Here is a 17,096-nt window from a genome sequence, read left to right on the forward strand (position 1 = left end):
CATTTAGAAAAACGTGGACTGCTCTGAAGCAGATGTAATTCAGTTCAACCTTAAAATTTTGTTTATAAAATTGTAGATTGGAGACATTTGAAATAACCTTTTTTATTGATATTTTCATACTGACATCAGTTCCTCTGCAATAACTTCTCAAACGCAGGTTCAACACCCTATGACTAGAATATTCAGAAACCAAGAGTATCCTTTGAAGGTGACTAGAGTGGAGAAGGCAGGACCAGAGTAAAGATGATGCGGAATTCAGCATTTTTCTGGCTGGCTTTCAACACAGAACTTAAAACTATGGTATAAATTGTACTTTTTTTTTTTTTAATTGTTCAAAACTAACTCACAGGAATCTCTGCCTGTGGGAAGTGAGCAACAGCACCTTTGGCTCGTAGCGGTTAAGCTTTCTCTTAAATGGCACACGGCTGTCTTGCTTGCCCCAGAAGTTTGTTATCCCACAGCTGTTTGAACATTGGAGTCAGAACTAAACAGTGATGACACTGACGACTGTCTGTCATCTGCTCTGACAGCTGGCAGCTGCTCCGGGCACTCTGGACCCTAACGGGGCTCTTGCTGTCTCCTGCCGGTTTCTTGGCCTTCAGTGTCTGGATACTGAGAAAGATCTAGGGTCAGAACTCGGCTGAACATGTAGTCGTCATGCTGAAACGGGAGAGCAGGCAGTTAAGTCAGTCCTTCTACGAAGGAAAGAGGTTACTAAGCATAAAATAAGAGCCAGTAGTGAATCTGGATTTGCATTTAAAAAGGAAGCTCGCCGTAGCCACCTAAAAAGGCCTCTTCTGCCTGCATTTACATCAGCTTTGTTTGCTTATTTCTGTATTACCTGGTACAGGGCCCCAGGATGTGCCGCGCCCTGGTGGGGCTCTTTGGTGTATGGACTGTTTTGAGCTACTGAGAACCAGCAGATGCAGGAAAAGCTCTGAAAACTAGGCACAAGTTTTCTTTTTCTAAAGGAAATTTACATTTATGTAAAAGATGACACTTCTCTACCCTTATTTGTTATGAATTTGAATCTGCAGAGCAAACCTGACTTGTTTCCCACCCTTTTCCTGGCTGCCTGCCCATCACGCCCCCCCACCCCCTCCCCCGTTTCAGCCCACGATGGGAGAGGAGCCCAGGTTCTAGCCACCCCCCCTCCCCGGGGTTACTCAGGGCGACGCTCGGTTCTTAAGCTCCTGTTTGTGTTTCTCTCGCTAACCTGTCTCGCCAGCCTGATTTATAGGCCTGGCCAGAGACCCCAAGAAGGAGAGAAGACTGTTTTCCTCCCCAGTGTGGAGTGAGAGTTTTCATTTCTCTACTGCAGCACATCTCAGTGATTCTCAAACAATTTGTAGGCACAGGAAGGGAAATTATTTTTATCTTAGCAACTCATCGTCCAAAAATGGGACGATCACAACGAGTATGTTGAACGGCTGAAGACAGGCACGTTCACGCTGAAAGTCACTACACAACTGGAGCTGTTTGTTTCTCCCTCTGGTATTTTTGGAAGAGAAATGGCTCCTTGTTAGTTCCACCACAATGCATTTGTTTTTGCCTAAAGTGTTCAAACATTACAAAAATGGGAATTACAGTCTTAGTTTACTCTGTGTAGTTAATATGTACTATTGTTTTACAAAAACATGCTCTGCGGTTTTCAATTGGCTTTTTCATATCTAAAATCTCTGTGCTGGACAGGGAAATAGTTGAGGAGTTACTTCTAAATCTTATTTGATTAAAAAATAATTTAAGCCTATAGAAATCAATTGCAGAAATCAATCAGTATCTACAGTCTCCGGGAAGAACCGGAAGGTGGTCTTACTGTCCCCTCCCCCATCTTCACCTCTGGGTAGATGCCAATCAGGGCATCCGCCTTGGCATAGAACTCCTCCTTCAGGGAAATGATGATCATCTGAAACTGCTCTTGAGTCTGCTCTTTGATGTAACTTGCTACCTGGGAGGAAAGAAAAAGCACCCATTTCACCAGCAAGGAAAGGCCTCATTGCTGGGCTCTGAGGACAGGGATCCTGCAGGTCTCAGTCTGCCCATTTTAGGTGATGGGCACTTTCTTGCCTTCCTGGTGCTTCTGGTCAGTAAACCTACTACAACCACAGAAATAGAAATAGCTCAGATTCTAAAATAAGAGGTTAGGAAAAATAAAAACCTCATTAAATCTAAGATCTGAAACTACAAGAGTAGTTTTAAGGATAAAGCTCTACTTTACACTATGCTGTAAATATGCAGTCAGCCTTCGTAACAAGTTAAAACGACCACTCAGATACTTTACGAGGGTGAAGGACTGGTAATTAAACTTCCAACTTCCTATTTTGCCAACTCAAAGCCTGAAAACGGGGCCAATATGGCAATGACGTGTCCATAATCTGGTCATTTGGTTAGAGGTGAACTCAGTGGTTTCCTCAGGAAAGTCAACTCAACTCCAGGAATGAGATGAACAGAACACAGTCTGGATGGAAATGGGTCTTAGTGAACAAATCTCAGAACCTGGAGAACCATGAAGAACTTGGGTTCGAGCCACAGTCAGTAAGACACTCGCCAACGCCCTGGACCTCCCTGGGCCTAGAATGTGTCTTCTCCAATGTACTGGGTCCGAAGGCACCCGAGGTACTAAGGACAGTGCTGGGAGCAGGAATGGGAAGCTTCAGGTGAGCACTGAGTCACGAGCAGAGCTGAGTGATGTGAGGAGGGAAACTGCTGTTGACTGAGGCGGAGTTCATAGGAGGAACTCCAGCATTAGAGGCAACAGTGGTGACTGATGCAGGACTGAAGTCCTGCGATGCTGACTGCACTGGGAGAGGAGGTAGGTGCACGGACAGAAGGCATGCATTTTGCTTGGAGAGCTACCTGGGATGAATGCTGGGCACCCTGATCACAAGCAGGAGTGGAGCTGCTTCATAGTTGCTCATGCTACACAACTGCTCACACAGTACAGCAATGGAGAGCCAGGAACACAGATCTCAGAGGGCAACTGGAAGTGAAGAGGCTTTTAATACACAGGATAGACAACGATAGAAGAGTCTTAAGTAAGACCTAGTACCTGGAGATGCCATTAATACAAACATCTAAATTTTCCTAGAAGATGTGGAAGACATCCTAAATGCCACTGAGAAAAGATGCAGTTGACTGAGATAAGATGCCCACTACCCTCTAACAGAATATGGGATACAAAGAGCCCAAATGAATCAAATGGGTCGGGCCCAGGGTGCAGTTAGAGGAAGGCAGTTAGAGGGGCGCAGTTAGAGGAGGGCACTTAGAGGGGTGCAATTAGAGGAAGGCACTTAGAGGGGCGCAGTTAGAGGAAGGCAGTTAGTGGGGCGCAGTTAGAGGAGGGCACTTAGAGGAGTGCAATTAGAGGAAGGCACTTAGAGGGGCGCAATTAGAGGAAGGCACTTAGAGGGGTGCAGTTAGAGGAGGGCACTTAGAGGGGCGCAGTTAGAGGAGGGCACTTAGAGGGGCGCAGTTAGAGGAGGGCACTTAGAGGGGCGCAATTAGAGGAGGGCACTTAGGGGGGCGCAGTTAGAGGAGGGCACTTAGAGGGGCGCAATTAGAGGAAGGCACTTAGAGGGGCGCAATTAGAGGAAGGCACTTAGAGGGGCACAGTTAGAGGAGGGCACTTAGAGGGGCGCAATTAGAGGAGGGCACTTAGAGGGGCGCAATTAGAGGAAGGCACTTGGAGTGCAATTAGAGGAGCGCAGTTAGCTGACGCAGACTGGGTGACACTCAGGAAACAAGGTGCTCCTGTTCTCTGCATTCTCTACCCTAAAGTTGGCAGGTCACAGGATGTGGCTCTTGCCTGTCCTCCACAAGGTTCAGGGGGACTAAGTTTGTAGGTCTGGAGTGGTCCTGTTCCCACGTACGCTGATATGCTCAGAGAGCAGGCCCCCAGAGAGGCACGGGTTAGATGAATGCACCTTGGGAAATACTGAGAGGCAACATTATGCCATTAGAAGGTACCTCAGATGGCATCTCTGAACGTCTGGGCTCTCCCAAGCCTTTCACATGAGACTCCAAGTAGAAATTAGGGAGGAGTCATAGCAGTGCAGTTTACAATAGCTAAGGTCTGGAAACAGCCCAAGTGCCCATCAGTAGATGAGTGGATTAAAAAGCTGTGGCACATTTACACTGTGGAATACTACGCAGCTGTAAAGAAGAAGAATCTCGTACCCTTTGGGACAGTATGGATGGTCCTGGGGAATATCATGCTAAGTGAAATAAGCCAGGCAGTGAAAGAAAAATATCACATGATCTCGCTTATACGTGGAATCTAAAGAACTTAATAAATTGACGAGCAGAATAGATTCAATGACATGGAAGCATAGTTGAGTCTGACGAAATGTCAGAGGGAGGGGGGAGAGAGGGTGGAGGGGGAGAGAGTAACCAAAGAATTTATATGCATATATGCACAACCCAAGGACGCGGACAATGGTGGGGAGAGGGACTGGGGAGGGGGAAGGAACGGGGGGGGGGACGGGTCATTGGGGAGAAAAAGGGACATCTGTAATACTTCAAACAAAAATAAAAATTATACATATTAAAAAAAAAAAAAAAGAAATTAGGGAGGAGGTCAGCTTCAGAGACTCAGAACCTGAATGGCACCCCAAAGAGTGCATCTCTCAAAGGGGGACTCCTTAACCAGACTCACGAGACTAAGGTGTAAGCGAGGACGCCAATTTACAAATGAATGAGAAACATCTACCAGTGGCCAGAGCAGCCTCCTGCTAAGTGGCTGTAAGTGCAAAGCCCAGTCATCCCTGGAAGATGGACGTGCCTGGAATCTGAACCAGGAGGATTATGACATCAGGACCCTGCAGGCCAGAGCTAGAGCTATCCCTCCCTGGGCAGTGATGGGTCCTGCTGTTGTTTGCCTCTGTCCTTTGGTCATACTTCCATGGCTGACACCATTCTCATGTCAAAAAGTCAAGCTGTGTGGCCTGAGAGCCCCTTCCAGGTGGCTTTGTACATCTAGGCACTGACCTTTAAAGCTGACCTGAAACTGAACTCTCAAGAGTTCAACTGTTTCCTTAGTTCCCTCATTGTCTCAAATACTGAAAACATCACACAGAAGTGCAGTAATTGGATATATTTTAATAAATAGGAGGGGGGCACACTTTTGAACTTTTAATTCCTCTGAAATTTTATGTTATTTTTGGACTTTATTGAACAACTAACTTGGTCCTGTTTGCCACAGGGCCTATTAGTGACCCTAACATCCCAAAATCTAGATCAGGAGAGAAGCCAGTTATCCAGGAGCCATTCTGGGGACCCAGCACCACAATCTTCACTCGACTCATGTAGATTCCCCAACAACTCTGAGGCTTCCCTAAACCTTGAATGAAACTACCCTGAACCATCTTGTTTGTAGATATTTAACTTAGATTTGATTTTTAACCAACAATTATCAAACTATTTTTGCTCAGGGTCCAAGAATTACAGGCATTCTGTTGGAAATTAAAAGCAGAAAGAAACTCACTTTGCCAATGTTAGTATTGTCCAGGGCTGCATCCACTTCATCCAGGACAAAGAATGGAGCAGGCCGAAAACTAGAAAAAAGGACAAGTGAGTCACAACTTCCCATTTGTTTTACAAAAGACTTGGAGGAGAGGACTCCCCATATTCAGATAAGAAAGATACATCCTTTTGGATGTTTTTGTCTAGGTCATCAATGAGCTGCATGCTGCTAAATCCAGGGATCAATTCTCAGTCCGTATCCCACGTGACCTTTGCAGGTGGTACCTGGGGTGGTCTGGGTCTACTACCCCCTTTACTCACTGCTCCTTCCCAGTTGCCCATCAACTTCCTGTCTCTCTATTGAAGACTGGTGCCCTTGGGGCTCAGTGCTCAGAGCACTCCCTCTTTCTAATGAGCTCCCTTGCTGATTTCACCTGACCCCAAGGTTGTAAATAACATCCACGGGGTGGGGAGGGTGGCTCCCACACTTGTGATCACGAGTCCTGATCTCTCCCTTGAACTCTCACCTCACATACTCAGCAGCTTACTCAGCAATTCCAACTCATCCAAAATCAAACTCACCTGTTCCTCCAACCCTATTCCCTCCTCTGGTCTCCCCCTCTTCAATTAATGGCAGCTCTTATCATTCCAGCTGATTTGGCCAAAACCCATGGAGTCATCCTGACTCCTTCATACTCCATGCCTGTCTCTGACCCTTCTGCTCTCACCCTGGTCCAACAGTAGTTCCCTAACTCCTGCCTGCCACTGCTGCACACAATCCCCTCTTGACAGATGCCAGGCTCACTGTGGCCCCAGGGCCTTTGCACTTGCTGATCTTCATGTCTAAACATCCTTGCTCCCTTAATTCCTTCATATCTTTGCTCAATTGTTACCTTCTCAAAGAGGCCTTCCCGATGACCCTCTTTAATACTGCAAACCCTTCTCTACTACTTACTATCTCCATTCCCCACTTTTTCTCTCTACAGCACTGTCATTTTGTCACAATTTCCACATTAGAGAATTCATTTGGTAATAAACCTTATTTAGCATCTGTCTTCCCTGCCTAGAATGAAGTGTCTTTGAGACAGGGGTTTGGTTTTGTTCTCTGCTCTCTCTCCAATGCCTAACCACCACTGGACACGGTAAATATTTAATGCGTTATCTGTTGAGTAAGTGGGTGAGGTGACACCTAAGAATCATTTTCTCTGGTATGATTTACTCAACACAGGCTCACGTTTAGATCCCTGCCCTGCTTTCCCAAAGTCCCCCTGCATTAATGGTGTTTCTTTCTTTGCTGTAATGGCCCATTCCTGTCCCTTCCTGAGACCAGTAAACGTCAGCTGTAGGACTTTCATGTTGTCTTCCTGACCACAAGAACAGAGGCAGTATCATCTACACATGAGATCTTCAGCCAGTGCTCTGGATGTTGGAGTTAACTGCCTTCATGATTAGTGAATTTTTCTTGATTATTTTACAAACAGTGCCACCATCATCAGTGGAAACAAGGGTGGAATATTTTTCTCAGAAGAAATACTTTAACATTCTTTACTAAACATATCTCTGAACATGGACGAGGTAAATAATATACAAGTTGGGTGTTTTTGTTTGATTTGGGTTTGTTATTGTTTTTCTTGCAATTTTGATGTCACATCTGGCCACTCCAAATATTTTTATTTCTTTTCTATAAAGCTAAAATATTAGTAGCTACTAACAGAAACTTAATAAGAATCTGTCAAAAACTGAATTCTCTTAGATTTTTGTCTAAGTTGCTGTACACGTAAAACATCACCTGAACTGCCTGGCTGAAGAAAAGAGTTTTGTGTTCACAAACTGCTCAACACAAATAAAGACAAGTGATTCGCAGGGTTCTGTAGGAGTCCACTTGGTTTCTGCCCTGACGCAAAATCCCACAGCTCACTGTGACTGTACCTGTGCACAGCGAACAGGAGAGCCAAAGCTGCCACACATTTCTCTCCCCCGGACAAGTTGTCCATTGGCATGAACCGTTTGCCTGGGGCCACACAGTTATAGCCAATTCCCTCCAAGTAAGGCTCTTCTGGGTTCTCTGGGCTAAGAAATGCCTGAAACACATGTTATTTAGCAAAATCAGAAAAGCAATTAGTATATTTTAACTTGGATTTGCAACAGGGCTTAACTGTAACATATCTTATTGGTTAGGTTTTCCCCCATTTTGAAGGGAAAATATCAATGCCTGTAAATAATATATTTAGCTCTACATGCAATCACAGACCACAGGGGTTGTCTTGGGGGGGGGGGCGCATTCTAACGTACATGAAGGATCAGGCCTTCCACCAGACTGCCATTCAAACCACAGCAGCACATGCCACAGTCTTAAAAAAAGTCTTCAGTTCACTCACTGGTCCATTCGTCAGCCATTCATTGAGCACCCTATTTTGGGCCATGTACTGAAGACACAGAGATGAATCCTGCCCTCAGAGTTAATAGGTCCTTTTTAATCCTACTTTACTGAAACTGAGTGAATTTTTTCTGGTTGAAATTCTAAGTATCTGCTCCAGGATCATCTCTCAGTGATAAAGGAACACCGTGAGAAAGAGTGAAAGATACGTAAGACCCAATCTGCATCTTTATCCCATATTCAACTCCACAGTATTTGCAGAGACTATCATTAGAGTGAACATATCTAGGCTTGAACCCGGCCTTTTGTTCCTTTCTCTCCTTTGTTACTCAGGTCACCTCCACAGACCCCAGATCAACTCAACCACTTACCAAGATCCTCTACCTCACCTCACCTTCACTGCAGAGACCATGGCAGTTCTAGAAAATCAAATTAGTACCAGGCAACAGAATTCCAGAGCTGAAGAGAACTTGGAAAACAAATGATTGAACCCACTCATTTTGCACATGAAGACACGACTGGAGAGATCTAGCCTCTTCCCGGCTGGCCGATGACAGAGTGGGTGGGATCTAGAACAGGCCATTGTGATAACCAGTCTTCATCAACTGATTCTGTCCCGTCAGTGGGTCACTCAAATAACGTGGTGGGTATTTGTTTCCCACCAGCAAAAAGCACCACCAATAACACAAAGTTCCTATTAATGTTTTGGGGTAAAAAATACATACTTGGGCACTGTTGTTTCTGCAGAGCTTCTTGTAGATTTGATCAATTGAGACCGAGATGTGCTCAAAACACTGGCTGAAAAGATCATATCTCCTTTTTTTCACCTGTTCAAACTCTTGCCTACACATTCTGGCCTCCTTTCTGCTGGCCTCAAAAGCTAAGAGAGAATCAATGTTGTTTATTTTAGAGACCACTGAGGGACTTCTCTTCAACTTTAAAGCATAAATTATTTTTTAAATTGGATTTTGAGCTTGGTTGTCTTGAGTAAAATCTACATGGAAAATAACTCAATTACCATTGACTCCATGAATATGGCTTACAACTGATGAGCCCTTTTTCTTTCTGGTAGGGCGATTTTTAAATAATGACAAGTTCTAATACAGCATCTAATATGCCTACTATGCTAATAAAAATATATTATCTGTTAAAAAATAACCAATAAACTTGTTTTTAAATTAAAGCAGAATACCTTTCAAAAGGGAACCAATTAGTGATTCAGTATTAGAAGTACACATTAGTATAAGACAACAGAGAAAAAAATACACATAGTAAAAACAAATGTACAATCCAGGGGGGTTGCTGATAAATGTTATAGAAATCAAACCCCAAACACCCATGAGTATGAGCTTGCTAATGACTAAAACCCAGTGTCACCATCTGTGGACTCCTGAAACTTGTCTCGGACAGTCTTCAGGTTCTCCACGGCTCTCAGGTTGGGGGCTGCTGTCTTCAACAGGATCTCTTCTTGCGATGCTACTTGTTGCAGAAGGAGTCTAAGGTGGGCCTCCACCTCTTTATCAGATTCTAGAGCCTATTATTGGCAAAGAACAGCGATGATTGGCATTCCTTTTAGATCCAACTTGCTAAGGGATCAGGCACAGAGCCCTGAGGGCTCTGGTCCTGCCTCCCTCCCTCCCATTCTGCCCACTCCTGTCTGATGCAGTCAGGGGCACTGTTTGTGGCTTCCTGAGTGGGCTGTGCCCTTTCATGGCTTTAGTTAGTGTAACAGACGCTGCTCTCTTGGAATGTGCTTTACCTCTCTCCATATCTTAATCTGGCTAAAAAGCAACAATTCATATATCACCTTCATTTTACTCTTTCATTAAAAATACTGACCATCTACTATGAGACACCAAAAATTCAACGATAAAAACTGTCCTGTCTTTGCCTTCAAGAGCTCACAGGGAAGTAAGACATACACTCTAGTATCTATAGCAGCGTTGAAATCCTCTTAACAGGCAAGCACAGGCACCGTGGGGCAGGGAAGAGACATCCAACCCACCTGGAGGTTACCAGGAAAGCGGAAAGCTGAACGAGAAATAGCACTAACTTGAGAGAGGAGGAAAGGGAGAAGGGGTGGGGGCGTCACCTCCCAGGAAAATTGTCTTGACCTCCCAGAGGGGGGTAATTAATATGTGATCAAGGTAACATTTTAATTTATTGGGAAAATTATTTGAGAAATGTTGAGTAAATTGCTTAACTTGGGTACCTTTTTAGAAACAGATTCTACCTCATAGCATATACTAAAATCAGTTTCAGATGAGTTAAATAGGTAAAGGCAAACAAAAGAAAACCATACATTGACTTGGTAATGAGGTGGGAAGGCCTTTCTAAATACAGAAGCACTAGAGAGACTATAGAAAGACAAAAGTTTCTCTCCCATTGCCTAAAGACAACACAACCACCATCATGGAGCCCAACCACTGCGACAGAACATACTAATTAGGAGCACATGAGATGAGAAGTCATGGTGTCCATTGCTACTTGGCCCCTGCATTCACTGTTACCTCCTGCCTAACAGAACCCACGCTGACCTTTCTCTCTCATGGGTCCCATGCACCTGGGGGGTGAGGTGAGTGGTGGGCCTGCTGGGTCTAAGACTAAGCCCAGCCCACCCAACAGTGACTGGTCAGGGATGAACAGGTGTTCAAACTCAGGCCACTGTGATGAGGGGCCAGCTGCTGGAGCTTTGTAGGCCAGGCTTCCTTAATGGTGAGAACAGCACCACTGCAAAAGGTCTCTCTTCCCTGAGGGTTGTGGTTGTGGCTGGAAAACCAAGGAGTGGCTGCAATCACTGTCCTCCTAAGAGAAGCAGCCTCAGGACAAACACAAAGATTGCACGCCTGTAGGGACGACTGAGAAACAGGGATCAAGCTGCTGAATTAGAGACCACCACCTGGACCCAGGTCTGTGCTCTGCAGCTGGGAAGGATGTCACCCACTAAGGTACTGCACTGGGACACTGCTAGCAGATTCAGGATGCTGGATTTGTTGGCTACTTTTGTCTGCTGCAGGACTTTTCAAATACTCTGATGTTCATTGTGAATCTCCAAGAAGGGGGTAGCCTTTTCAAAAAACTAGTGACCACAGAAACCTTTCTTCTTTGTCAAGACATTTCATGGTACTAGTGTCCTACAAAACACTCAGTGGGAAATGCTGATACGAATGTTTAAAAACGTAACCCATCTACACTACTTCTTCATAAACCATTAGGGAGTCTACTTTCCCCAGCACTTATTCTCTATGGACTAGAACTTACTCTACATTACTTAATTACTCAATACACTGCAAATTAGTCATGAATAGGAACCTAATTACCTTCCAATCCTCTCCTAGAGGGCTGTAGTCTATCTCAATGGCCTCTTCTTTTTCATATATGTCCATCGTTGCCTGGGTACTTTCTGCTTCAGTTCCCAGCTGAAAAACACAGGAAGCCCTTTCCTTGTTATCTGAAAATGGTTGTCTCTGCTCATCCGTCTGCTCCAACCCTGCAGTTGACTGTCACCTCACTCAGATTCAAAGGTGAAATCTTTACGTTGGCCTGCAAGGCCATGAAGGCCCGGCCCCAGCCATCCAGCCCTCTGTGCCAGACTCCCCTGCACTCACTCTGCTCCAATGGCACGGACTGGCACACAGCCACCCAGGGCCGGCACACTGCCCTCTGCTGGGACAACCGTCCCCGAGATGTCTGCATCATTTCGCCACTCACCTCGTCTACTTACCGCCTACCTTTGCTCAGGCCGACGGCCTCTCCATCTAAGACTGCAAACTGCCCTCGACCAAGGCACCTGATTCTTTCTGCTTTCCCCTTTCTTTAGCCTGTATCACAGCCCAACACAGGAACCTTTTGCTTACCATTCTGTGTGTGCGCCTATCTCTTCCCAAGTGGAATGTGAAGGAGGAGTGTGGGCAGTGTTCACTGTGATTGCATAGTGCAATCACTGGCAACACACATTTCAGTTTCAACATGTACTACTCTCTGAAGGAAGGAAGGAAGGAGCAGACGGACAACATAAATGGGCACGCAGTCAGCTGGAGGCGGGCTGTCAGTATAATGCTGATGCCAAACACCAAGATTCACAAATTAAGAGAGAAAAAACACTGTCACCATTTCTTTCTAGATAGTCTCTGAAAAACAAGTGAAACTACTTTAGGAACATATGTTAAAACAGATCACATAGAAGATGAAGTTGAATACAAAATGCAATGCCAAATCCCTAAACCTCTTGATTCTGTTTATGTAATTTGACATCACACTTTGTATTAAACTTCCATGAATCATCTGGTGACCTGCTTCTCAAACCCTGGTCAGAGGGCCAGCCACAGTGAGCCTCACCTAGGAGCTGTGAGAACTGCAGACTCCTAGGCAACAAGATCCCAGATGCTTTATGCTCACAAGGTAATTTGGGAACCAGTGATCTGGTATGGTCTCCCCACGTAAGAATCTTCTGTGAGAACCCTGGAAGGTGCAGGTAACTTACTCTCTGAATGCCTCTAGTGGAAGGGAAATCTCAGGTTCTACCTCACACCTGTTGTAAGACAATTATTCCTATAACACCTGTTGTAATTACTTCTACCCAGTGATCTGTTCAGCCCTCTGGAGAGAGTTCATGCCGTGTGCCTTTTCTATTCTGGATTCTATAGAATATCTTGCATAGTGTCCCCATTACATGGCCACAACTAGATGTGCTGACAAAATTCCAATCAGGGTCTCACCATGACGGCCGCCATCTTTCTAGCAGGAAGTGTTCCCCAGCAGCAGAGGCCTGACTCTGTGGCCTCCACCCCGGCCCCAGCATGATTCCGCTCCTGTGGTAAGATTGTCTCCATTGGAGGAGGGTGATCATGTCTCCAAGCCTTCTCTGCTCAGCATGGCATGTTCTGGGCCTCTTCACTACCCTTCATGTTACTCTTAAAAAGCATCCTGCTTTAACAAGTGGATGCAATACTCCATTTGTGGCTTGACCAGCACAAATGGAACAAAATGACCCCTTTTTCTTTTTAGATAATTCAGTATTAGTCCAGCTTAAGGTCCTCATACCTGCTTTGAAATTCCCTCCCCCCAATACGAAAGTCTTTCAAGCTAATAAAGCAGTAAATTCCACATTCCTGGTGGGCAGGGTGAAGAGTACCTCCAGAGGTTTGCCAACTGAAAGAGACTAGGACCAACAACACAGGCTTTGATGCCAGTCACCAAGACTGCTTCCTCCTCTCCTGTCTGTAACAAACCTCTTCTAAAATGAACTGCCTTTAAACAGGCTTTCTATCACTTCCCATAGTACAGGAAGTATGGCTTGTCTGCTCCCATCCACTTCTGCTGTTACAGACCCAGCCCTTCTCTCTGTACCCGGAGGAGCGGACACATGGCCCAAACCAGCGAGTTCCTCCCCAGGATTTTCCTGAGAGGTCAGGAAAGAGCTCTTTCCCTCTGGTCAAAGCTCGTGGTTACAGCTGCAGCCTTATGGGGGAGGCTGACTGAGAGAATAAAGCCAACATATGCTGAGCCAGAATGAGTTCAATTCCTGGGCTGTCGTGCATGAGACCACCTCCCTTCCAGTCCTTCCCACTTACTCCCCTCCCCTCAAAGCCATCTGAAGTGGGTTTATGTCATTTGTGGCCAGAAACTGCTTTCTCCTTTCCTTACCTCCTGTCTAGAATGTGATCTCTGCTAAAATAGAGAAAAAGACTGAGTGTATTATCACATCAGAATTATGCTATAAGAAGTGGTCAATATTAGCAAGAGAAGTATGGTTTTATAGATGCTTCATTCTGAAGATTCCCAAGGACTGAGGGCCTCTTCTGGAGTGAAAACTGTATGGAACCGAACGGATTTCTGAATGAGGGCAGAGCAGGAGGGCAGAGGCATGTGGAAGGCGGAACACAGAGAAGCAGCTCACTAATACAGTAACTCAGAGATGACGTTAAGAGGCAAAACAATAGCTATTTCCAGCATCTTCTGGATTAGGTGATACTAAGATATTCTTTCTGAACTGTACATTCATATCCTTCCTAACATGAGAGACAGAGCTAAGGGTGTAGACTTCCAATGAACCTAATGAGCACTGAGTGAAACAAATGCAGTGAGAAAGAAAAAAGGCCAACAGAAATGCCCATTAGTTGACCTTGGTTTTATCTTCTGATTCCCTGGGGGTCCATTCTTGCCTCCCCTGCCCTCTCACCACCTGCATGACTCAGAGAGGTGCTTCTTATGAGAACCACCTTGAGTTGGTGAAGGTGAGGAGTAAGACCCCTCCACACAGCACATGCAATGTTCCAGAGTGCAGGGAACTGCCAATGCCAGTGGGCTTGCACGCTGCCTGCAGTCCCATGGCACCTCCCCATATCCAAGCTCCCAACAGCTTTAACTCTCTGGTGTCTCTTAGATATCTCTATACAGGTAAGAGACTCTGGTCCATCCTGTGGGCTAAAGGGGCCTGGATGAGCGAGAGAGAGAAGAGGACTGCACAGCATTCCTGGTCCTTGGGAGTCATGATCGACTGGCTCTTTTCTGTCTGAGGAGCTGGCATCTTCTCTGCCTCTAAGGGGCTTTAGAACATAGGGAAGGATCCGCAGAGCTGGGATTTCACTAAGCAGCAAAGGGCATTACATTAAGTTTGACACAACTGCTCTCATTTTAAAATCACTGGCCAGAATACCTCTACTTCAATGATGTCATCCAGTGACCCCGAGAGAAGAACTATTTCAATGTCCTGAACTTTGCAATCAAGCAGCATATTATGCTTCTCTAGGCGTTTCTGTTCCAGAGAAGACTGAATGATCACAACTTCTTTTTGGCATTTTCCCACTTCCCTGTAAACACAGATATGAAAAAGTGATGATATTTTACTCATTATGTAAAATTGCACCAAAGAAGAAAAATGTGCTATAAACTTACATGAAATTACTTTTTCTTATGAGCGCTATACGTTCTCAAGTGACCTCACTGATGCTTGTAATGGAAGCCTGAACACTCCTGAAAGTCCTTAGTTAATCCAAGGGAGAATTATTCAACAATGAGCCAGCTTCCTTCAATCAGAAAACAATACTGTTCTTTCCTGCTTGCTTTAACTTTAAATCTGTACAATTTTTCAAGCTGCATTTCTATTTATTTATTTGAATTTAATGGGATGATGTTGGTTAATACAATTACACAGGCTTCAGGTGTACAAACCTTTAATATGTCACCTGTGTATGTACTGAGCTCAGCACCCCAGTCAAGCTGTACCTCTCCCTAAATGTACCTCAACCCAGGGAATCTCTTGCCCATAGGTCACTGCCCACCCAACAGCCTGAACGTTTCACTCCCACCACCGCCAATGTAGTGCCTGTCTTAAATGAGGGCTTGGGAATGTACCAGCTGAAACAATGTATGATTTGAAAGAGAACCTAGAAACAGAACCAGAAAATAAGAATTATATAGTTTAAGAACAAGGCAACAAACAAAAATGTGGTTCTGTTTAAACTTAAAAAGAAATCAAGAGTAAACAAACTTTCATTGCATTCCAGACTCTTAGACAAAAAACTTTCTGGGTGTATCCTGTGTGGACAAAAAGGGTCCACACACTAAACCTGACAAGCTCAGGGGAGGCCTGAAAGTAACCACATAGGAACCACCCTAACTCAAAGTGAGTCACTGTGGGTGGTTGCTGCCTAAGCCTGTAGCTTCCCTGACAAGGGTCAATCTCTACTTTAAGCGAGCCTGCCTGTTGTGGTTTTGCATCTAAGATAACAGACCCTTAGAATGTCAGGGTAATCCCCTTTCCAGACCCCTCAGGGCAGTACAGCCTACCCCCAGAGCGGAGACCACAGAGCCCCTCGCTGTTCTCATTCCTGCACACCACCTCTGTGCTGTACGTGTTGCATAACTGCCCTGTACCCACCAATGTAAAAGTATGTGTCTCTCCATCTCACTTTTTATTCATCTCAGATACTTCCCTGCTTTGCTTTCTCCCGCCCCCTTAATCTACCTCCAATGAATTTTATGTAACCCTCTTGCGTCTCCTTCTGATTGTATGTATAAAATAAGCTATAAAACTGCTATTCTTGAGCATTTTTCTCAATCTGTTGAGATTTTGCTTCCTGGCAATTGTCGATAGTTTGGCTCAAACAAACTCTTATAAGACTTCTTCTTAGGCTGGATGTTCTTTCATCGACACTTGAAACACTGAAGATCTTTGAACAGTAAGGAAAATTATGAAATGCCAAGCAGTTGAGCAGAAGCAGAGCACATTTCATCTGATCACTTACGGTTGTGTCAGTCACACAGGAGAGCTGATGTCGTGTTGGTGCAACAAAGCCAACAGAGCCCAAGTGTTACCGTCATCATCATGGGAAATACACGTGCTTATCAGGTGTCAGGTACTGTTCTGAGAGCCACAGCAACAGTGACTCCTCTAGTCCTTCCAACTATTCTCCCCATTTTACTGATGAGGAAACGAGGGCACAGTATTTAAGTAGCAGAGATGGGACACGCAGCCATGTAGTCATAGCCCTCACCTGCTATGCTCTGTCACACAGAGACTAGAGGGAGACTGTACCAGGAAAGTACCTATGTCAAGAGGAATGCAGGGTAAGGGAATCCTTACTCAGGTCCATGTTTCCATCTGCCAGAAAGCACTACTCACAGCTAAGCATCTCTCCTGGTTTTGCCCTAGATTAGAATGTTTGAAAGGTGTGATGTGGGACCAAAAGCAACAAAGGACACATATCCAAACAATAAAGCTTCCTATAATAAACGTCAAATTCACGGTAAACATCTTTAAAACTCTGGTTATGGCCTTTCAAACTGATAAACTTCTTAATTACCTATCAACAGCCAACAATTTCTTCCGCTCCTCTTCAGTTTGAGCGTGGACTTTCTCAACGCTGGAATTCTGAGTGGCAAATGTGTCCTGAAGTTGCTGCCTCTTTGTCATGAGTTCATCCACAACTTGCAGACAATTTTCTTCGGCCTGAGTGGAGATGATGTGCACTGTAGCTTTTCTATCTTTTACATCAATCATGTCAATAGCTCACTTTCTTATCAACAAAACCAAACCAGTTATACTCTGCCATACGCCTCATCCCTCACGGAGTGTGGCCCTTGGAAACTGGCGGCCACCAACTGTCTTTGTCCACCTTGGATTTGGCCCTACTTTGCTGCCACCTGACTTCTGTTCCCTTTCTCCAGTGAGAATGTTCTTGCTACTATGACCTATTACTTAGCAAACTAGACAGACATAAACTTTACTTTTCTAACTAAATAAATTTTACTTTCA

The 17,096-nt window shown here is 44.9% G+C and overlaps 1 protein-coding gene across 2 annotated transcripts in view; it reads right to left on the bottom strand.

Moving 5' to 3' along the window:
* Positions 1 to 558: 558 nt before the first annotated feature.
* Positions 559 to 17,096, bottom strand: part of SMC1B (structural maintenance of chromosomes 1B) — a 48,241-nt gene continuing 31,703 nt past the window's right edge. Inside the window, exons 17-25 of one of the 2 annotated variants that reach the window (XM_087814974.1) lie at positions 16,645 to 16,790; positions 14,496 to 14,649; positions 11,158 to 11,256; positions 9,215 to 9,371; positions 8,563 to 8,717; positions 7,390 to 7,541; positions 5,483 to 5,552; positions 1,838 to 1,948; positions 559 to 660 (exon numbers count right to left, since the gene is read on the bottom strand). In XM_087814974.1, the coding sequence (XP_087671100.1) occupies positions 559 to 660; positions 1,838 to 1,948; positions 5,483 to 5,552; positions 7,390 to 7,541; positions 8,563 to 8,717; positions 9,215 to 9,371; positions 11,158 to 11,256; positions 14,496 to 14,649; positions 16,645 to 16,790 (1,146 nt within the window). Of the gene's footprint in view, positions 661 to 1,837; positions 1,949 to 5,482; positions 5,553 to 7,389; positions 7,542 to 8,558; positions 8,718 to 9,214; positions 9,372 to 11,157; positions 11,257 to 14,495; positions 14,650 to 16,644; positions 16,791 to 17,096 lie in introns of both variants that reach the window. The other variant, XM_087814975.1, reaches the window with a different exon arrangement.

This window comes from Miniopterus natalensis, chromosome 2 (genome assembly GCF_054644295.1).
Source record: "Miniopterus natalensis isolate mMinNat1 chromosome 2, mMinNat1.hap1, whole genome shotgun sequence".
Taxonomy (NCBI): Eukaryota; Metazoa; Chordata; class Mammalia; order Chiroptera; family Miniopteridae; genus Miniopterus; species Miniopterus natalensis.